The 24,703-nt window shown below is 37.7% G+C and overlaps 1 protein-coding gene across 1 annotated transcript in view; it reads right to left on the minus strand.

The window, feature by feature from the left end:
• The window catches only part of C2H9orf85 (chromosome 2 C9orf85 homolog), a 180,676-nt gene extending 159,144 nt beyond the window's left edge, over positions 1 to 21,532 (minus strand). Inside the window, exon 1 of the mRNA XM_053702506.1 lies at positions 21,406 to 21,532. Within this exon, the coding sequence (XP_053558481.1) occupies positions 21,406 to 21,510 (105 nt within the window). The 5' untranslated portion in view covers positions 21,511 to 21,532. The remainder of the gene's footprint in view (positions 1 to 21,405) is intronic.
• Between the last annotated feature and the right edge of the window lie 3,171 nt (positions 21,533 to 24,703).

Below are 24,703 nucleotides of genomic sequence, written 5' to 3' on the forward strand. Positions count from 1 at the left end.
CTGTGACAATGAGCGACATCAGCCGGGAAAAATTAACCAAACTTTTCCTCTGCAGTGTTCTCTTAACATTATTTCCACAGATGCAGTACACAAGAACCCAGCTGACCTTGTCATAGGGGAAACAGGTAGGTATGAAATTTCCTCTGCATCGAATGACACAGCGGATCCAGGTAAAACGTGGCGAAGCCCACAGATGTACAAGAATGCAAATTTTATGTGTGAAATGATAGAAACTGCAGGAAGATATTATGTACTAGTTGAGCTGCAAGATTCAGTCTCCAACCCTATCAGGGGATTAATTGACACTGGGTCACAGGCAACTATCTTATCCCACAGGTACTACACACAGCTAAATGAGCTAACACCCCACAAACCCAAAATAAGAGAATTTGACGGTTCTCTAATAGGTGTTGGGGGTGACTCCCTAAAAGTTTACGGTACTGCCTGGTTAAAATTTAAATTGGGGAACAGGGTCATAAGACACCCTGTCATTATAGTGGATCTGCCAACTGATCGTTTAATTATTGGTAGTGATCTCCTGAAACGATTAAGCACCATAATTGATTGCATAAATAATGTAATTTGGTCACAAGTTAAACGGCCTATCAATTATGAAAAATCTGGTATTTCTCGCACCCGACATAGCTGTCACGTGGTGGAAGAGAAACCAGATGCTGTGGAGATTCATTTCAGGAATAACTCTGTACCTGAAATCACTATTCTACAAATAGATGATCAAACTCCTTTTAGTGGCTCTGATGGTAATACTTTTAAAATTTCGCCCGGAAAAATAGCGAATATCTCCCTAGATGGCGATATATTAACCATATCACTCCACAAGGGGGATCATAAAATCCCTAAGGGGGGAGGCCACACTCAATACCTCACAGGGATTGAGAGAGTTAAAGAGGATCTATTTATCCCTATACAAGTGCATGACCTTGGTAAAACCGAGTATGCTAAAATAAACTTAAAACAGGAAGCTAGCTATATAAGCGAAGGTTTATTAGCGCAGATAGCTGAACCTAAAGTGATTAAATATCTTTCTCCCCAAGACCACAGTGTCAGCAACCTGGATGACAGGTCTGAAAGCTATAACATCACCGCTAAGTGCTTATTATCTATCTCTATAGGAAATAAGTCAGTGAAGCACCTGTTTTTAGTTTTAAATACTCCCCATAATCAAATATACATTGGCAATGATATCTTACATAGATATGCCATACAAATAGATTTGATTAATTCTTGCCTCTGGAGCAGGTTAAAGGGGGACCCTGAAGTATTTCAGGATGAAAATGCAGCCCTGAAATCAAACCAGCAATTGCCATATGCTGTGAATATGCAGGTATCTAGCGATGTCATAATTCCTGCTGGGGCTGATAAATTTCTTTTACCCTTACAGGTAAAGAGAGGGCAGAAATTAAAAACTTCTGAAACACTGATTTGCCTCTCCCATAGAATACAAAATCTGGGTGTCTCAGTAACCTACAATCCTATGGTGAATATTGGAACTGTTCCAATAAATATTATTGTGCATAACATGACCCCACAGGATATAACATTATCCAAGGGAACTACCATAGGATATGCACTGGAATCAAGTTATTACACTTTTGGATTCCAGAATAATGTAATTGGGCTAATACCTGAAGGATACCTAACTGAAGAACAATTAATAGAACAATCCTTTGCATCTATGCCAGAGGGTCTATTTAATATTCAGTCTATTTATCCCTTCAGCTCAGAGGAAGGCATCTGTAAAATTGAAGAAGCCTCTCTAGTGTTTGATCAGCCAATCAAACAGCAAGATTACCCCAATACCCAGAATCATGGGAGCAACGTAAATTATAATCAAGGGGATCTCACCTCTAGACTGGAAGAAGCCTATGAAATAGGACAGCCTGAAATCTTTCCAGGATTTCAGCAAATAGTCGAAGAGCAAATATCCTTAGCTAATGGCTGTTCCAGCGATGATGAACGCCAACAGCTGCGAGAACTCCTAATGGAATACAAGGATATTTTCGCTAAGGACTCTTATGACTGTGGTACCACAGACTTGCACATTGCAAGAATACAAACAGATCCTAATGCGCCACCTGTATTTGTCAAACAATACAGACTTCCCTTAGCCTCATATGATTCTCTTGCAGAGATCATAAGGAATTTGGAAGAAAGAGGTATTATCAGACAGGTGCACAGCTCTTATAATAATCCTATTCTAGGTGTCCTTAAGCCCAATGGACAATGGCGTTTGTGTGCTGACTTAAGACAGCTAAACAAACGAGTATACATGTCTGGCTGGCCTGTACCATACATTGACCAGTGCCTAGCACAAATGCAGGGATCCAAAATATTCACTGCCATTGATTGTGCACAGGGATATTGGACCATAAAGGTACATGAAGAGGACCAATATAAGCTAGCATTCTCCTTCCAAAAGGTTCAGTATGCATTCCAGAGACTTCCATTTGGATACATAAATTCTGGACATGAATTTGCTGTATTCATGCATAAGGCTATGCCTGACGCACTGGAAAGGGGGACCTTATCTTATGTTGATGATGTTTTAATCAAAAGCACAGACTTTGAAAAACACATCACAGAACTTAAACACGTCCTCAGCCAACTTAAAAGGGCAGGTGTCAAATTATCCCTGCAAAAAGCTCAATGGTGCCGCACTCGTGTAAACTTCTTGGGGCATGAAGTTACCTCTGACGGATTAAATCCCCAGAAGAAAAAGGTGGAAGCTATAGTGAATTCTAAAAACCCAACTAACTTAAAGGAATTGAGATCATTCCTGGGTATGACGAATTATTCTCGCAAATTCATTGATAATTATGCGGAATTAGCTAAACCACTACTACTTCTTCTAAAGAAGGATGTGAAATGGCACTGGAGTGAGTCTCAAGAGACAGCCATCAGAGAGCTGAAGAGAAAACTCACTCAAGCACCTTGCTTAGCGTACCCTGAAGGTGGTAAACCTTTCTACTTAGAAACAGGGTACACAGATGTAAGCATGAGTGCTGTGTTATACCAAAAGCAGGATAATTTGAACAAAGCCATTGCTTATGCGAGCAAAAATCTATCCCCAGTAGAAATAAAGTTTAACGATTGCGAAAAAGCCCTCTTATCTACTGTATGGGCTCTACAAAATTTCCGCAGCTATATACAGGGCGAGAAAATTATTGTAGAAACGGCCCACCAGCCTTTGCTATATTTGCAAAGTGAGAGAATAAGAGATGGGAATTTGTCTAATAGCCGCATAACAGCGTGGACTCTTTCCTTACAAGGCTGGCCCTTAGAAATTCGCTACAAGCAGAATAAAAAGAATCCAGTCGCACAAGGGCTTGCTGAGCTCCACGACTGTACTGCTAGAAATCCTGGGGAAGAATTATCAGAAGATGATTTTCTGGAGGAACAATTGCTTTCCCCATATAAAATGTACAATGAGGACCATTGTCAAACATTACCTTGGGTATATGTTGATGGTTGTTCTTACCATGCCACTATTGATAATGAGCGCAGATTAGTCGCTGGCATTGGTATAACTGGGGCAAATGGATTCCCAAATATATCTATAGGTTTCAACATTGGACCAAGATCAAGTCAGGTTGCAGAACTAACTGCTGTTTTCAAAACCATTGAAATGGCTATTGAACATAGTATTAATGAATTTGTGATCATAACTGACTCAAATTATGTGCGTGACAGCTTTGTTGAATACCTGCCAACTTGGAAAAGAAATGACATGCAGAAAAGCAATAACAAACCAGTCAAGCATGGCAAGTTGTTCTGCGAGATTGATAATCTGGTAGTATCCAATGATTTAACCATACACTGGAAAAAGACCAAGGGTCATTCCAGAGTTTTAGGTCCTGATAAGGAAGGCAATGACCTTGCGGATTCATTAGCCAAACAAGGAGCCATAACTGGAGAACTCCTTAATATTGACCATTTAATGGGTGCAATTCAGGTAGAAGCCATTACCAGAAACCAGGCAAAACAACAGAGTGAGCCTAACTTGGTACAATGGAGTCAGGATTCTCCTAGTGAGGACCTGATCACTAGTCAAAAAGAAGATGCCATTGTAGGCATCTTCTATAAACACATAGAAGATCCTGAAAGCAACCCCATCTCAAAAGATGATTGTATTGGCAAAGAAGATCTGAGAATCTTAATAAAATCTAGATCACAATTCAGATTACAGGATGGTTTGTTAATTAGAACCTCCAAAACTGGCATCCAACAGTGGGTAGTACCCACCAAGTTCAGAGGTCTAATGCTTCAACATGCCCATGATGCTCCCACATCTGGTCATCGCGGTGTCAAACTCACGTACGAAATATTGCGTGACTACGCTTTTTGGCCACACATGTTGAAAGATGTTCAAACCTACTGTCAAGGGTGTTTAATCTGCCCACAGTTCCAACCCACTGCACCAACGCATAGAGCGCCATTGCAGAAAAGGGGGATGGTAATGCCATGGTCAGATATACAAATTGATTTTATTGGCCCGGTAACAAGATCATCAAGAGGTAACAAATACATGTTAACCGTAACATGCCTGTTCACTAAATGGGTAGAGTGCATTAGTGCACCTAACAATAGTGCTGAAACATGTGCAGCGTTGCTCATCAACCATGTATTTTCCAGATTTGGTTTGCCCCAAAGAATCGAATCAGATCGGGGGACCCACTTCACTAGCGAAGTAATGACAAAAATGTGGAAAATACTAGGGGTTAAAAGAAAGCTCCATATTGCTTATAGAGCTGCCTCAAGTGGTGGTGTAGAGCGTTACAACCAGTCTATTGTTAAAATCCTCAAAAAGTTTGTGAGTGAAACAGGTAAAGACTGGGATGTAAAACTACCTCTAGTCTTAATGGCATTAAGAGCAACTCCAAGTAGTGCTACCAAGGTGTCGCCTTTTGAGCTGATGACTGGTAGAAGAATGGTTCTACCTCAGCATCTGCTGTACCGTACATCAGACCAAAATTTGATAGACGCTGCCAATACACATCAATACGTGGAAAACTTAAGAAAGCACCTGCAATATGCCTTTGCATTTGCTCAAAGGAATTTAGAAAGAGCCGCAACTGCCACTAAGACCTATTATGATCTCAAAACATCCAAAAAGGAATATGAAATAAATGATAAAGTTTATCTTTATAACTTTGGAAGAGATCAGGTTAGGGAGAAGAAATTTCTTCCCTCATGGAAAGGTCCTTTCGTCATTACTGACAAAATATCTCCAGTGGCCTATAAAATACGGATCCCCAAAAATGAAAGTTTCATAGATAAATGGGTCCATATCAATCAATTGCGAGCGTGTCATCCCAGATCCCAACTACAAGTCATAGAGGGAGAATGAAGTGTCATATCCCCAAATGAACTAAAGACATACTATAGTTTAAAGATGCCTAACTGATAAACATGAAGGTTCAAAATTGACCGACTATCTACATAGAAGACTGTCCATGATGTGTACGGTCAACATCCTCACCAAATACCACTAACTTTGATCCAATTCAAATACATGTGTCCTACATATTTTTGAATTGGAAAGGGGGATTTATGTCAAGGTATTTGAAATATTATTAAATAATATATAGAGGTATATTTGTCTTTATTTAATAGATCTGTGGATATGAACATGGTCTGTAGACAAAGGTTTGTTCCTAAGAGATCTCCCACATTCATTATGTAAAATTATGCTGAACACACAGGGAGAGACAATGGAACATTTGGCCTGCCAAATTTCAGAACAGTCACTTAGAGGAATGTTGGGGGAAGTAATTTTGAAAGAGAACAGGATGAGTCATAAAAGGCAAATTAAGAGGATAGATTGTCAGATAGGTAACACCACACAAAATATATGGAGACGAAATGTCTGAAATACCCATCTTGGAACTGATCAAAATCATAGAGATACAGCTTTTATACACATAGGTGTTAATCATCCTTAAACATCAAATACACATCTGCACTACTAGCTAAACAGGAAATATGCTGCATTAAGACTTTTACAACTACTCGTGGATTGACCCCATGTGGTGAGTATGAGACAAAAAGTCTGGCAACTGAAGTTACTGAAAAGTTAGAATGTTAGGATAATACAGTGAAGGCCCATGACTTACATTATGATTTCAAAACAACTGTATATATTTTAATGGATATGAGATGTATATATATATATATATATATATATATATATATATATATATATATATATATATATGTGTATATATATGTGTATGTTTTGAAAGCATGAATATCTTAGCCTCTGTGTGTTTAAGAACATGAATAGATGTTTATGGACCTGAAGAGAAGTGATTATTAACATTTATTTTTATTTCAGATCTACATAGACAGGATTCACTTGGAATACAGTACAATACTGAATTAAAAATAAGCTATTATTCACATATAAATGCCAGGATACCGATAACATTGTAATGCATTTTAAACTAATAATTAGCAGTATTAAATGACCTAAATAAAATAAAATGTTAATAATATAACATATTTGGTATCAGAATAATCAGAAAAAAATAACCTAATATTAACCATCTGTAATTGGGGTTATATATGATTAATGCTGAGAGTGTGATCTGATTAAATAACCATTTTATGAAAGAAATTTTTTTTTTAACTTGCTTAAAAATGTTAGAGATGGTCTTGTTGTATTTGTTTGTTTGTACGTCTGCTGCCACCTAGTGTTATGATGCGGAATTGCAACCATGAGATGATTGGTTGTTGCAAAGAATGCATTTCCTTGACAACACATTTACCAAATAAACCAATCCATGTTCAGTTGCAAAGAACTAATCCAAGACAAGGCCGTGGGCGTTTCCAATATTCACCAATGACTGATAAATAATCAAAAAGGGGAGGGGTGAGATGAGATGATTTAACCCCAGCATAGAGACTAAGAAAGGGTTGTGTTATTTTGATCCAGAAAGGAGTAACTGCGGCAGTTATTAATCAAAAGCACACACCTACCATATGGACTCCATATGCTTTACCCCAATTTTGAATTTCTGAGGTGAATTGGATCTGTTGCAAAACATTGGGAACCGGATTGCTGTTTATTTGGGTGATGTATATAAAAGTTTTATTATAAGATAAGTTATATGCATAGTCAATTTGTATTTAATAGATTTAAAGAAACAGTCTGTTTTAGTTAGCATTTCACAGCCTATATATATATTGTTTAAATCTGCGTCTGATTGACCAAGTAACTCATCTATGCAAGTTCTGATATTGTCAGTTAATTTTGTATTAGGATAAATTGCAGTTAAATAGCAGAATATATATATTATCCTATTGTTTTATAAACACTGTTTAGAATTGTATTGCTTGGATGTTAAAGGTTTTTAGTCCCATTGTGTTAAATAAATAAAAGGCTGAATTGTGAAGGTATATTTTTCTGGGTTTTGTAAGAAGGATAGCATATCTTAAGAGTTGGTTTTAACGCATATAAACTTTTATTTAGTTTCCTTTTACTGCAAATATAGTTCAATATGTTTATGGATATTAACTAAATAAAAGAATTCAGATATTTATATTAATTGTATGGTCTAGTAGGTGCATGGTTGATAAGGGTTTCTATTTCTTTGTATTGTGTTTATAACCCTGCCATAAACTTATATATATTATTTGGATAGCACTACTAAGATTTTCATAAATATACTGACAGGTGCCATGTTGAACTTCCAGTGACCAGTATGAGCGAGTGTGAAAGCGATAACACCAAATTTAACACCTGCTCCCCATTCACACCTGAGACCTTAAAACACTAAAGAGTCGCATGACACCGGGGAGGGAAAATGGCTAATTGGGCCCCATTTGGACATTTCCACTTAGGGGTGTACTCACTTTTGTTGCCAAGGGTTTAGACATTAATGGCTGTGTGTTGAGTTATTTTGAGGGGACAGCAAAGTTACACTGTTATACAGGCTGTACACTCACTATTTACATTGTAGCAAAGTGTCATTTCTTCAGTGTTGTCACATGAAAAGATATAATAAAATATTTACAGAAATGTGAGGGGTGTACTCACTTCTGTGGGATACTATATATACATATACAAGAAAGGAAGATGTCCCTGTACGGTGTGTCGAGAGTTAAAAAGGAGCTATAGTCACTGTAGTAAGCAGAAACTTCACAGACCCAATCGGTAGAAATATAACCAAACAGTCGTAAGTGGTGGAATTATGACCCCCTCCTCTCACCTCTGTTACATCCGGTCCTGGGGGCAGGATCACTGAAACCTGTAAGCGGTATGCGCGGTGTGCCGGTGGCTCTTCTCCTTCAGCCTGACCGGTGTGGCTTTCAAACTGCGTCCGCTGTTGGTGCCTGTACTCCCTCGTCAGACGTTTCTGGAGGGAGGGGGGCGGGAACCACCTAACACTTCCCTGTACTATATATACATACACACACAGGCATATCTCGTTTTATTGCGCTTCACAAATATTGCTCTTTTTACACATTGATGGTTTGTAGCAACCCGGTGTCAAGCAAATCTATCAGTGCCATTTTTCCAACATATAAACACAAGAATACACATATATACACACACACCACCAGCAAAAAGATTATGACTCACCGAAGGCTCAGATGATGGTTAGCATTTTTTAGCAATAAAGTAATTAAGGTATGTATTGTTTTTGTTTTTTTAGACATAATGCTATTGTACACTTAAAACCTATTAGAGCTGCAACAACTAATCGTCATAATCTATAATCGATTATGAAAATAGTTGTCAACGAATCTCATAATCGATTAGTTGGTTTGCAATTAGTGGGTCTGTGCACAACACCAGCTGCTTCACTCCAATGAACTCCTGCATATGGTATTGTGTTTTAGGGTTATGTCCTTAGCCTAAAGGACGTCTACAGACGTCTACTTTTAACTTTTTCAGGACAGTATACGTTTACAACTACCCCTGGCTTATGTGCAACCCAGATATAATAGTCATCATTTGGATTGTTTATATTAAATCTGGTGATTTGGAACTATGCTTTTCATGATATAGTGCCAAGGTTGTTGTTTACACCTTGACCCTAGATTTATGGGAGTTATTTAAATTGATGTGCACTATTATCTGTTTGCACAATTATTAGCGTATTGCTTGCTATTGCTGATTATATGTACTGTATAAATAAATGTGTAAGGCTTTGTCCTGTTATTGATATACAGTCCTTAGCGCTTTTGATTTTGTTTATTGTTTTTTTATATTTTTAATAAATTGTGATAATATGTACCAGATTCAACCTTTATAAGTATATTTTCGTTATTTTTAGAGCGGACTAGATATTTCCCCTAACCTTATAGCTGGTTATTTACCATTGCATATAGATATTCAAGATATTTTTATGTTAGAATTAAGTCAAGGGTTACTTTATTGAGAGGCCCCTTGCCAAGGTAGAAAACACTTAGCATTGGTGAAGAGCTAACAAAGATAAATATCCCACTTTGGTGAAATTGGCAAAACCCTACTTATACATCTCAACAGCCTTTTCTCTGCTGCAGGAAATATAGCTGCAAACAGAGAACCAGCCTTAGCCAGAAGCATGTGGACATGTTGAGATTTTTGCATTTCAATGCAAAGTTTCTGAAAGAATGAATAACAGAATGTCATTAACAGTGATAGTCTAACTCTTTCTAGTTCTACCTCTTTTCAAACATTTTGTGGTTTTGTTTTGTTCAATTATAAAACTGTGCTCTGCTGCTTAAAAATTGAAGAAACAGTTGTGTCTGAAGTTTATATTTGTAACACTCATTATGTGCATTTTAATTTAAAACATAGAAAACTATTATTGATTCTCTTTTTATCCGATTAGTCGATTAATCGAAAAAATAATTGGCCGATTAATCGATTATGAAAATAATCGTTCGTTGCAGCCCTAAAACCTACAGTATAGTAAGTATAAATATAACTTTTATACGCACTGGGAAATAAAAAAGAAATAAGTGTGACTCACTTTATTGCTATATTTGCTTTATTGCGGTGGTCTGGAACCAAACCCGCAATATCTCGGAGGTATTCCTGTATATAATCACACCAGTGGATTATGTTCATGGTCAAAGTGAATCTAATAAAAATATCACTAAACACTGCTTGACTTGCCCTAAATGTACAATGGTGTACTCATTATTTTTCAATGTGTTATTATACAATCTCAGACATGCTTCTGCATCGCCATCAATATACACTTGCAACTAGCTAGTATGTAAGGCTAATGCCAAAATAATGAGTATCGCATGCGCCAGAGCTAAATGAAGGCTGAGGAATATGCCACAATTAAATTAAAGCAGAGAAAATGCTAACAAAGTGCAAAAAATACATTATTGCACCCACGTGCAAGTTAAAAACCAACATGTTAACATGGATAATACATTTCTAGATTAATTGTACTGGATTCTAGATGTGTATCTAAGAATTAGAAGAACACCTAAGTGTAAAAATAAAATGGATCCATTTGTTAGAGAATTTTATTTTTAAATATATTGTTCTCATGTGCCAATCCAAATAAGGATACAGCCTGTGAACCAGGCAGGAGAAGGCATGTGTGTTCAAGCTCCAACAAACATTTGCATCCTTACTTGTAACAGCACTAGAGTGTTGCCGGAGCATTTCTTTGAAGTTAGCCCAGGACAACAATGTGTTATATAACTTATACTGTATAGTGTAATATTACAGTTTGTAAAATCACTAATTTTCATCATTACTTTAGATAATAATGTGTATGCAACAGTGAGAAATGGTTGAAAAAGTTAAAAGGGACATTATTATTCCCTAAATTTTTATTTCATGATTTAGATAGAGCATACCATTTTAAATAACTTTTCAATGTACTTCGTTTGTCTAATTCCCTTCACTCTCTTGGTATCCTTTGCTAAAAAGCATACCTAGGTAGGCTGAGTAGCTGGAACCTGACTGCTCATTGGTGGCTGCACATATTTGCCTCTTACGATTGGCTTACCAATGTGTTCAGCTAGCTCCCAGCAGTGCATCACTGCTACTTCAATAAAGAATACTAAGAAAATGAAGCAAAATTGATAGATTGTAAAGTGATTTAAAAAAGTATGTTCTATCTAAATCATGAAATAAAAGAAAATGTGGGCATAATGTCCCTTTAAAAGTAGTTAGCAATGGATTTATGTATTTACGTGTAGGTCAAATAGTAGGAAGCCCCTCTGAAGGCATCTTTGAAAGAGTAGAAATTCAACAGGGATAGCATCGTGTCACCCTTCAAAGGAACATGAAAGCAAAAAAATGTTTGAGGTTCACATTGCAGTGATGGAGAACCTTTTTGAGCCCAGAAATATAACAGGAAACCAATTTATCTCAAAGTGCCAATACTTCAAATAAATCATGAATATGAGTTTGTTTGTTTTTATACAAAAAACTGAACACAACTAACCGAACTAAATGTCACAAATTAAAACCTACAAGCAAAAAGTAGACGGCAGTGTGATCGAAAAAAAAATATGCATACACAAATAGAAAACAAATGTGCTAAGTATATCAGTTTAAATTCCTTTGCGAAGATGTTGCCTGTCCCAGCTTCTCCTCGACCCTGTATCTGTCTCTGTCTTTAGAAATGGCAGCGCTGTCTTTCTCAGCTCTATCAATTCTGGGTCTATCAAAGGGACACTGAACCCAATTTTTTTCTTTCATGATTCAGATAAAGCATGATATTTTAATTAACTTTCTAATTTACTCCTATTATCAATTTTTCTTCGTTCTTTTGCTATCTTTTTTTAAAAGCAGGAATGTAAATCTTAGCAGCCAGCTAGTTTTAGGTTCAGCACCATGGATAGCGCTTGCTTATTGGAGGCTTACATTTACCCACCAATAAGCAAGCATAACCCAGGTTCTCAACCAAAAATGGTCCGGCTCCAATGCTTCATATTACTGCTTTTTAAATAAAGATAGCAAGAGAACGAAGAAAAATTGATAATAGGAGTAAATTAGAAAGTTGCTAAAAATTGCATGCTCTATATGAATCATGAAAGAAAAATGTGGGTTTAGTGTCCCTATAGCTCTCCAATCCGACGACTTCAGAGACAAGGAGCATGCAATTGTGTAAAACAACAAGCACACCAAACAGTACTAAATAGAAAGTAGTTAAATAGAAAGTAGTTAAAGGGTTAAAGTGAAAATTGATTTCAATTGGATCGGTATGGAGCAACTAACAATTATGTTTATTAAAATAAGAAAATTTGGTGGATTTTCAATTTGAAAAGCTATGGAGAATGGAGTTTAATTAAACACACTAGAAAAGATGCATTTTTTATAAATAGATATTAAAATGATTTGTTATATATTCACAATATTAAAAATTATCAGACACATATGATAAATCCTAATAAAATTACAAATATTATTCAGAATTGGACTAGTTGATTTAGGATATAATATTAACATTATTATGCTCTTTTTTATTTTTTGTGTTTAGTACTTTAATATTGATTTTATCTGCACCGAAGATGTTTATTTAAATGACACATCAGAAATGGAGACGATTCTGAAGACTTCTATATGGAAAGAAAAAATTCTCTGGTAATAAACAGCTTTTAAAGAAAATTGATGTTTGCAATATTGCTAAATGTTCTATAATTCTATTGCTTTGTAAATAATTTGATGTAAATTTGCTCCCTATGTTAGTTTTGTAATATGACTTTTCTTTGTCTGTTTTTTTTTTTTTTTAAATCTTAAAAAGGACAGTAAAGTCAAAATGAACCTTAAATGTATTAGACAAAGCATAACATATCAAACAACTTTCCAATTTACTTGTATTATCAATTGTCCTTAGTTCTTTTGGTATCCTTGTTAAAGAGAAAGCTTAGGAGTGTGCACGAGTCTTTAGCCACCCGGCAGCAGTGTTTGCAACAATGTTGCAAATACTGCTGACATAGACTACTAAAGACACGTGCACGCTTCTATCATTCTACCTCAACTTAAACTTTAACAAAGGATAGCAAGAGAACAAAAGAAATGTGATGTTAATATTTGAAATTACTTTACCTTTAATATTTCTAATTTAGTATAGAAAAAAAAGAAGTTTATTTTTGCTTTTTTGGTAGCAAACCTTTTGATTGATTGCTAGATAAAAAAAATTAAACAAATAAAATTAAATAAAATTCTATCAGTGTCGCAAAGTTTGAATATACATTTTTCATATCCAATGATAAGAATACCCCTCATGTACGCCATTTTTAAACACATATTTCCGATGTATCACAGAAATTAGTGGGAGGGGGTTTTATCTCTATAAAATGTGTTATTGTACTGTGGTAAATATAGCTCTTTGGAGCTATTTTTACTTTACTCTTTATAAAGGCAGTTGAACCATTTTAAAATCTTTTTATTAACGTAGCAGAAGCTGGATTTCATGGTATTGCTCGATTGGGTTTCCAACAATAAAGTATCTATTTTCACTTGAACAGTGTGAGTACTTTTCATTTAGCATTGTTTGGTGTGCTGGCTGCATTACACAATTGCATACTCCTCTGAGGTCATCAGACAATCAAAAAAAAAAGTGCCAAAAATGGTTGCTAGGCAACCAGACCAATACCAAAACAGTACTTAAAAGACAAGTAAATACAGTAGATTTGCATAATCAAGAAATGCATGATAAAAAGACAATGCAATAGAACTTAGAATGAACTTCAAAAGGAGTAGTAGATTTTTTTCTGACAAATGTTAAAGTTATGTCTATTTCCACTCCCACTGTATCATGTGACAGACATCAGCAATCTAAAATGAATCTACGTATATTCTGTTAATTCTTGCACATGCTCAGTAGGAGCTGGTGACTCAAAAAAGTGTAAATTTTTGTTAATGGAAATATATTGGTAAGCTGTTTAAAATTGTATGCTCTACCAGAATAATGAATGTTTAATTTTGAATTGAGTGTCCCTTTAATTACACAGACAACAAATAAGATCTTAACTGGACCAGAAAGCATAGGTAATAAGCATTAAAAAAAAAAAAACCATGAGGGCAATAAAGTAAATAGATGAAGCGTGGGAGTCTAGTTTGCAGACAAAAGAATTTGAGAGACTTCACGCAATGTTTCTGAGCCTAGGAATGTGTGCTACAGCAGAGGCTTCACACATACATTTTTAAGAGACTTTTCAATTTACTTCCATTATCAAAACCCACCTCATTCTCTTGGTATCCTTTGCTGAAAAGCATATATAGGAAGGCCCTGAAGCAACAATGCACTGCTTAGATCTAACTGGTGATTGGTGGCTACATACACATGACTCATCACATGTTCACCTAGGTCCTTGTAGTGCATTGTTGGTTTGGAAATAAAATTAAAAAGAACATTAACCCCCTATTGCTTTTATATAAATATTGTGCTTATGCTACACTCCATAAAAAAGCCAAAAATCAAATTCTTCAACCTGCAAATAGTGTAAATCAAATATCTGGTTTAGTCAGCAATTTAAAACCTAGGTTACAGACTTTCGTTTTTGGTGTCACTAGAAAGCCGTGGGAGGCAAAAAAACATCAAATTGGGGCGGAGTCAGACAGCAACAGGAGCGGTCGTGTTTCTGCTCTGCTGCTCCGTAAATTAGTATCAACAAAGGGGGAAAAAAGCATTACAACCATTATTTTAGTACAACTTCATGCCTATTAAGCTTATGATTATCTGTAGGTGACAGTTTTGGTGGCTATGACTTAGCTCAGTGCCTGATCGATGGTACAGAAGGACCCAGACTCTAAGCATTTCAGGCCTTAGGACGCAACTAAACAGTACCGGATCAGCATACAAGATTTGGGAGTAACAGCGACAACCTGTACCCTACTGGCACGCCTGGCATCTTCCAACATGGAGAAAGCAAATATCGCCATTTTCAAACTCTTATTAGACCTAGTTCAAAAGATGTCTGCAGGATTCAAAGACCTCATGTCTATAGTGAAAGGCGCACACGTGGAAGAGGCCATATCTGCAACACAGAAGCATTCTATGGCCATGGAGCAGCGGAGGAGAGCTCAACAGGATGTGGACACATCTATAGGAGAGAATGAACCTACACCTGCCAGGAGGAGCGCATCAACAAATCCTGTTCCCTCCACTCCAGTCCTAATTATGGAAAATGTGGCTGACATTAGATGGGAGATCGATAGCATTAATATGCGAGTAGCCAGAAATACCAGGGATGCGGAGTTGAGTATCCGCTATCCGACTGCTTCCTCAATGGTGTCAGGGTTGGGCAAGCGATTGAGCGCTTCTATAGACAGTCCTGTCGAATGCATCATCGAAGACACAAGTACAGCTTGGGACTTAGAGAGAGCGCAGCTGACAGACTCCCAGGCATGCAAAAATCCTCAGCTGAGTTAACTGCCAGCGTCACAGTAAAAGTTCTTGAAAACCGGGTACCGGTAATCAATCCCAAGCGCTGCAAGCTCCTATATGCAACGGAGATGTTGCTTCTAAGCATGGATGGCATACTATGCCCTGTTGACCCTCAGTATCCTGAGTTGGAAGGACTACCACCAGACTATGTACAGAGTCAGAGCCGCATCGGAGTGGGATAATTATTTGAGACATTTTTTATCATATAAGTTCAGATGCATGGCAGTTAGAGACGTTTTGATATATCGTACTTCATCCTAACAATGTAATGTATGAAGGCCACCACCTGGTTTCACAAGTTGACTCTATAAGTTTGTTGACAGTTCTTAAGCACACAAAGAGAGAAGCGCTCTACCAGGAACGAACAACAGCACAGTGGCTTGTTCTATGGCGATTTACCACCCGGAAGCAGCCTCTTTTAGACCAGTGTGCTTTTCACAGAAGAAAAAACTTTCCTGAAGTATATCAGTCTGATCCCGCCAAGTAAGGTCAGTCCAGCCCCGAAATACCAGGCAATTCTCCTCTGAACAAGGAACATGACAACCCCAGACGATCGTTTCGGCCTCCTATGGGCCTCGTCAGTGAGGTGCAGCCACATTCCTCTAAGCACACTGGGCAAGGAGTCCACGTCTGGTTTCCCCCATCACCCATAGGGAGACTTCCCCAGGGTCATAATAATTTGCATACAAAGAGAGAAGCGCAAATTATTATGACCCTGGGGAAGTCTCCCTATGGGTGATGGGGGAAACCAGACGTGGACTCCTTGCTCAGTGTGCTTAGAGGAATGTGGCTGCACCTCACTGACGAGGCCCATAGGAGGCCGAAACGATCGTCTGGGGTTGTCATGTTCCTTGTTCAGAGGAGAATTGCCTGGTATTTCGGGGCTGGACTGACCTTACTTGGCGGGATCAGACTGATATACTTCAGGAAAGTTTTCTTCTGTGAAAAGCACACTGGTCTAAAAGAGGCTGCTTCCGGGTGGTAAATCGCCATAGAACAAGCCACTGAGCTGTTGTTCGTTCCTGGTAGAGCGCTTCTCTCTTTGTATGCAAATTATTATGACCCTGGGGAAGTCTCCCTATGGGTGATGGGGGAAACCAGACGTGGACTCCTTGCTCAGTGTGCTTAGAGGAATGTGGCTGCACCTCACTGACGAGGCCCATAGGAGGCCGAAACGATCGTCTGGGGTTGTCATGTTCCTTGTTCAGAGGAGAATTGCCTGGTATTTCGGGGCTGGACTGACCTTACTTGGCGGGATCAGACTGATATACTTCAGGAAAGTTTTCTTCTGTGAAAAGCACACTGGTCTAAAAGAGGCTGCTTCCGGGTGGTAAATCGCCATAGAACAAGCCACTGAGCTGTTGTTCGTTCCTGGTAGAGCGCTTCTCTCTTTGTATGCAAGTTCTTAAGCATGTTTGTTTATTTAGTAGTTTATATTTTGCCTGCTAGCTGAGATTTCTGTATATAGATGCCCCATTTTACAACTTGAAGCGACCCTCTTGTAACTAATATACTCCTTAGCCTATATGTAGCTCTATTAATGTTTTGACTTGGTTCCACATATGCTGAATATTAGCAATACTACAAGTGATGCCCATATAGTCTGCAATGAACTAGGTAATGACTATTATAACTTGAAATATCTGTGTTCCCTTTTGTTTATAGATTATTTTACCATATGATGTTTGTGTTTGACCTATTATATTGCGATATATTAGATATATGGGATAAGCAGAAAGTATCACACCAGGGTTGCTTTAATTTTGAAACCTCTTTTAAATACTACTATATACTAAAAAGCGTTTAGTTAAATATAAAACCTTTATCATATTTCAAATATTGTTATGCAATGTCTAGTATTGTGTTATCACGCCTGATGTATATATGGTGAAACTTTTTTTGTAGATATTATTTGTGTATTAGGATTTTATGGGTAGTATCATGGAATTATTCGGTCGTAGCAATTCCGATACAGACAACCACCCTATCTTGCTGCTTACCCTGCGCAAGCTTGCTTACTGTTGCGGTTTATTGATTATTTAAGTTCCCTTCAATTTTATATTTTACTTGATTATACTGGACCTAAAGCTGTATAATGGGAACTTCCCCCATAGTGTTACTATAACATATTTAAGCCTACTGGACCTGATCTTACGCAGAGAGTACATGACAGGCTCCAAGCTTCCTAGCATTATGTAGACTGGGCCTCCTAGTATGCTTTACTATATTGTATAGTAGTTATATATTGACACCTTCCACCTGCTATGACGAAACACCTAAATCTCATTCAAGCCTTTTATCACATTACAACTTACTTTGTCTGACGGTAGATTAGGGAGCATGCAACAAGTTAATTAACTGAGTATAGATTTACCGGTCTTGTTAAACTGTACTAATGCCTAATAATAATATTCATCTTAAGGTCCAATTTAAGAAAACCTTTGCAAACTTTTTTATATACAAGCTTAGGTTATTATATACTATAGTAAGAGTTGTCTTATAAGCTACTAGGTCTCTAAATGACTGATATTTATTACTTGTATGCTATTTATGTATATGTCTTATTGCATGATAATACGCCTTTCCCCTACCCTATACTATAATAGACATGCCTTTCTGCAGAGATTTTTGTCAATCACTATGATGACCCAATTACGTCACATACCATCTATTTACCTCCTAGCTAGTACTGATAAATATAATGAAGTTCCCCTTCCCTCTCTAGATCAGCAGTCAAAGTAGGATATGTTTATCTCTACCCAATATAATACCTTTATATTTAATATTCAGTTATGTCCTGGATTTGCTTTAATACTGTGAAGAATTACCCCTCTAGATAACATCTACTGATTTTTTCAACATAACTCCCCTGGTGGAATACTCCCATTTTTATGCCCATAAATCTTTCGGTACCCAATATTATATTGCTCACATCGTTATGCTACCCTAAAACTGCCTTCTTGACAATGACATTGGATGTCAAACAGCAACCCTTATGACAATCTTTTTTTTAAAAAAATTTTTTATTATATACACTGCTCCGCCCCCCCCCCTTTCTCCCCTCTATTTACTAAGCAATTCCCCCTCCTCACCATACATCATACTCACTTTTTAAAGCCCATAAGAGGCTCCCCATACTACTATCAGATATCTCTTACTTTTCTAAACCATTTGGCCTATAAATGGCCTAATTAGTCAGTCGTTTATGCTATATTATTGCAAAATCGAGGTTTCATAAGCCTGCCTAATGTTTGTCTTATTGTTGTCAAAGTATTTTTTTTTCAATCTTATTTGTATTTTTGTCGTTGTAAGGCAATCATTGCTGCTTGTATGTTAAGCAAAGCCTCAATAAAAAAAAATGTGCCTGCAAAGTACATATATATGTATATAGATAGCTAACAGCAAGGCTTAGCTGCAATTTTTGCCAAAGGATCTATTACCCTGGTATCAAGTTTTGTTTGACCTTTACACCCACTTGAGTTGACATTTTTGATTGCATACCTACCGGCATAGTGTGTTGACTGTATTTTTTTTTTCTCGTTAATTGATCATAAGAAAACACTTTTGCAATTATGTTAGCACAGCTGAAAACTGTTGTGCTGATTAACAAAGCAATGAAACAGGCCTTCATTTTACTAGTTGAATATCTGGAGCATCAGCAATTGTGTGTTCAATTACAGGCTCAAGACGGCCAGAAACTAAGAACTTTCTTCTGAAACTCGTTAGTCGTTTTTTGCTCTGAGAAATGAAGGCTATTCCATGCTAAAAAATGTCCAAGAAACTGGACATACCATACAACACTGTGTACTACTCCCTTCACAGAATAGTACAAACTGGCTCTAACCAGAATAGAACAGAGGAGTGGGAGGTCTGGTGAACAACTGAGCAAGGGAACAAATACTAGACACAGACACTGGACAAAGGAAGATTGGGAAAAATGGACAGACAAATCTAAGCTTGAGGTGTTCGGATCACAAAGAAGAACATTTGCGAGATGCAGACCAAATGAAAAGATGCTGGAGGAGTTCTTGACGCTATCTGTCAAGCATGACGAATTCCATGTGATGGTCTGGGGTTGCTTTTGTGGTAGTAAAGTGGGATATTTATACAGAGTAAAAGGGACCTTGAAGGAGGAAGGCTATCACTCTATTTTGCAATTCAATGCCATTTACTTTGGACAGTGCTTGATTAGAGCCAATTTCCTCCTACAACAGGACAATAACACAAAGCACAACTCCAAACTATGCAAGAACTATTTATGGAAGAAGCAGTCAGCTAGTATTCTGTCTTTAATAGGGTGGCCAGCACAGTCACCAGATCTTAACCTATTGATCTGTTTTGGGAGCAGCTAGCCAATCCAACTTGTGGGAGGTGCTTCAGGAAGCATGGGGTGAAACCTCTAGATTACCTCAGCAAATTGACAACCAGAATGCAAATAGGCTGTAATTGCTTTGCATAAAGGATTCTTTGACACAAGCAAAGTTTGAAAAACACAATTATTATTTTACTTAAAGTTAATTGTTTCTAAACTTGTCAATGAAAAGCCTCCTATTGAAACTAATTTCATGTATCTTTTCATGGAGTATAAGAAATATGTCTAAGTGACTACCTCAAAGTTTTGAAAGCCAGTTTATGTGCAATAATGAAATGCTTTTACACATGAAAGAACTTTCTTTTGGCCCTTTTATGTCCCTTTAACATAACACCCCTGACTATTTCTGATTGCTTCTTTTTAGTTACTAGCTTACAAAATTATAAATGTAGAAAGAACTAGTAGGGAGCAATTGCACAGTGTGGGGAGAGGTAAACAAGTAAAGGAATAGAAAATGACAGTGAAATGTAAGCAGAATGACTTGGTTATACTCATAACATCAGAAGCTGGATCACTGGGGGTTTATTTAGCCATATGAAACATATACAATAAGGATTACTGACCTAACAAGTAGCCATTTAGGATAAAGCTTGCATTCTTACAGTGTATGGTGCATAGATAATGACATTGCCACATAAACAGATAAAGCATTGAGATGTGATGGGAAGTCAGAGCAGATAATGTATAGAGATTATTTTTATTGTTTAATCTTTTTCTTAACCCTTTCATGACAGGGTCATCAATGTCGCAATCATGAGATTTCAATTTGAGATCGGGTCTGGGGGCGTCCCTATGACGCTAGGAACGCCCTCCAGACCGCGATCAAATCCAGGAAGCGCAGTTGGCTTTAGGACATCCAATGGCTATGACATTGTATTTCGTCCTAACAGCACTAAAGCCCAGCGCCGTTTGGACAGAATATAACAGCAGCATACCCAGTACGTTGCTGGTCTTTTAATGGGATTTGCACTACTAAGGGCTGTGACACACTGCAAGCTGCGCAACGCGCAGCGTGTACATGCAGCTGTGTGCGCTCAGTGTGTCCTGCCTTTTCATCTCTGAGCACTCTGCTGCGTCAGGACGCGTAGCTGAGCGCTCAGAGATAAAAGATTTGAACTTCAGAAGTGATGAGACGCAGCTACTTCGCCTCACGCCGCATCACTTGCAGTGTGTCACAGCCTTAATAGTGCGGTCTTCATGGTACGTCATGGTCATTAAGGGGTTAATGATATACTGATGTGATGCCATCAACAACACTTAGGTTTAGTAGATGATCCATTTATATAGCCCATCTGGGAGTTTTTAATAACATTGTGCTAATTAAGCCCTAAAGCGTTAGCTGTACACACGCGTTTACATACTCATGCTGCTCCTGTTTGTTATCTATAGCTTTGCTTGTTTTCACAGCCCCTTTCAGTGGGTGTCCCAGACTACCTAATCAACAGTGCTAAACTGGGAGCTTCTAAGCAACTTTTTAAAAGGTTTTAAACTGGATTTTTAGATCAGTATCTGTGCATATTTTTCTTTATAGTAGTGCGAATTACATGCAGTTATATGAACATTGGTTTCTACTGTCCCTTTAACGTAAATTGATTCACTCTGAAATAGCAGCTCAATATATCATCATTTACTAATAGTAATTGTGTTATATATCACCTTGATCCGTGAACTGCTACTGTTGTACTTGTCGTTTTTAAAACTGGTCACGTTTTTGTGTTTCTGGGGTCGCGAACGGTACACGTTTCCCTTCTGTGAGCTCATTTTTGGCGAGTTTAATTTTTGTCTGGCACGGGTAGCCGTACTATAGGTTACGCCCACTTACTCTTATTTGTTAAATTCTATACTAGAGCAGCAAACTATTGGACGAAGACCCTGTCTCTCATGTACGACACTGAATGGACAAGCAGATATTATCTACCATGTGATTAGTGGATCTAATAAACACTTCCTTAACCTCCTCCTTTCTCATCGTCTAATCACCGCCTCTCCTGAATACTGGGTGACGTGATGCCTAATCGAAACATTCGATTGGTTAATACAGGCGCTAGTAACCCGCCTTCTAGCGAGAGCAGAGCCTGCATCTGGGTTCTCCTCCCCCCGCTGAGCTTCTCCCCTGTTCCTCCGGGTCACTTTTCGGCGGGTGCTTTATCTGTGTCTATTTAGCTTTCACTCTCGTTCTCCCGTGTTCTCGGCTCCACCTCTTCCCACAAGTGTCATTTCGTGGCTCTGACATTCAGCGAGGTCAGGATAAGGGGAACGACTGAAGCAGGTGCTGGATATACACCTTGACTTTTTGATCTGAAAGGTCGGTAGTGGCGTGAAGCCTCTGGGGTATGACGTGCTGTACTGAGTGTACTGAGCAGGGAGAAAGGCTGTGGTGACGTCATTGGCTGACTGCAGAGTGACGTCACGTCAGGCCCCCTGAGACAGACAGTTGTACCCATCGAGGGCGGTGGTGCAGTTCTGCTGCTTCAGCAGTCCCAGTACTGGTCAGTAAGTGCATTTTTTACTCTGTTTATTATATGTGTGTTAGTGGCATTAAGGTGTCAGGTGAAATATTTGTAGAAGGTAGCCCCAATCCCAAGTGAGGTTAGCACTAACCTTGATTACCATAGGTCTGCAGTACTCAGTATGTAGTTAAAGCTTTCTAATAGCCACATAATTTATCAGTTTCACCTACCAAAGGAAAAGTGTAATAGTATAGCGCATAGCTAGTGACTGTCTATATGCTTGGGATGTTTTGGTTTTGTGTAGAGAATAACCTTAGGATCCATAGCCCCAGCTTAGACTGAGAGGAAATTGATATTTATCCCCAGTGTTATATTTGTTTCTAACCTCTCCTTTTTTTTTCTTTTTTCTAATCCTTGCTAACCTTTTACATTTTATACCCCAGGGCTCATAAAAGTTAATTACAAATAAATGTGTGTTATAAAATTAATTTGTCCTTGCAAAGGCTCACAATGGGGCTTTTTTAATGGTTTTTATACACTAATAAAATAGTTTTAAATATGGATGTCCCGTGACAGTTTGTGGCTTTTTTGTATTTTTTAATATGTGATGTTTTTTGTTTTTTTTTTAAATATATAAATGATTTCATTTTTAATAGAAACAAACTGAATATAATGCTTTAAGTGCCTTCATTTATATATTCATGCCTGGTGAAATTAAAATATTTAAGGCTTGCTTCTCTTCACTATATAGCAATACCAAGCGTGGGCATCTCATCTTTATTTTGTATACTGTTAGAAGTAACCCCTTTTTTTCCTTTGTACTGCAGTCCCTCCCCCACATTATTACTGTTCACTGCTAATCCTGGAAATCAGTGACTTAGCAACATCCCACATAAAAGTGGTCTTTGTCATGTTAAAGAGAATCCTCTTCATCTCTGAGAATTGGGAATGCATCCCAATCCCTTGGTGCCATGCTCTGTACACCAAGAGCTTCTAAAGTGTCACTTGTTCTTATAAATGTAACAGGACGTTGCAGAAACTGGGTTACCCCATGTGATCCATGGCATTTATCCAGATGGCCTTGTGTTTGGCTGAGGTTGTTGCAGGTCAAGCCATCTTCTACAATGCACAGTTGTTTGTGCTTTTTTTTTTATAGTCTCAAATGCAACAAAGAATTTCCCATAGCACTAGCAGCATACGTCATGTATAAGTAGCAGGAAATAGTTTTCTAAATAAAGGTAATGAATATAATGCCTGAAAGTGCAGTCAAAAATAATTTCCATTAATTTTCTTTCTTTATTCTTCCTTTCACTACGGTTCAATCTGTTAGTTTAGATGTGGTTGCTGAATTTAAATGGCACAGTCTGATACATCTACCCTTTTTATGTCTTGAATGACAGTATCTACTAAGATGCATGACTGTTATAATGTATTTACATTTGTTTTGACTCTCTTGATGAAGTAAATGGATGACCTAAGTAGATGCATTCCATTTTTGGTGCATGACACAATAAAATTCTTTGCAAGCAACTAATACGATTGGCTATACATTGCATATATGGCATATTTAAAATATGCTTCATCTGTATTTTAAAGATGCTTTTCATTTAATATACATTGGAAATTTTAGGATATTATACATTGTTTCATGGTATTCATTCATGTTAATGCTTACCATAGTATTGTCATAAGATGACTTTCTGTTGGCTAAGCCTAGGGCAATCATATTACCTTAACATAATAGATGTATAGACAGTCATTTATTATATATGAAACTGGTTTAGCACTGTTTAGCCAAAGCAGACTGAATTTGAAGTCTTCTTTTATTTATAGTGTTTGGTTGCCCTGCCGCTATCCAGCCACTTAGTAATTCCTTTTACAGCGTTTTCATATTTGGCGATCCACAGATGATGATACTTTTCCATTTTATGACATCGCATAAAGGAGTAGATAGTCAAACTTATGCATATAATATGTATCTTGTGTGTATGGCTACCAATAACCCCCACAGAGGGGTTAAAATACTAATTTGATGCAGAGAACTGCTTATCCCAAACATTCATAGCCAGTGAGTCCATCAAAAGCGTCGGTCACACAATCCAGCTAAGCGGCTTCTGATTGGCTCACCAGCCATGTCTGCTTGGTACCAGCCAGCCAGGTGGCATCATGAATTTGCTGGGTGTGGGCAGTGTAATACTTTGTAATTCTAGAAGTGTTCTATTTAAAAATGCTACTTAACCCTTTTAAGTGCAATGAGTTAAATGCAGATGACAATGTATCCTCATCCAAGCTTGCACAGGGGGATGCTTTCAGAGCTCCTCTATGGTGGTCATCCTGAGATTCCGGTGATGTCACCACCTGGAAGTGCCAGGTAGTTGCACAGGTCTTAAGGGTGCTGGATGGGGGGGTATTTTTAATCCCTTGAGTCCTATTGGCTCCCAAGACCTACCATTTAGAAGGCAATTGGGTGTCTTGGGGGATGATGAAAACATTTTCAACCTCTC

Source organism: Bombina bombina, chromosome 2, assembly GCF_027579735.1.
Source record: "Bombina bombina isolate aBomBom1 chromosome 2, aBomBom1.pri, whole genome shotgun sequence".
Classification (NCBI taxonomy): domain Eukaryota; kingdom Metazoa; phylum Chordata; class Amphibia; order Anura; family Bombinatoridae; genus Bombina; species Bombina bombina.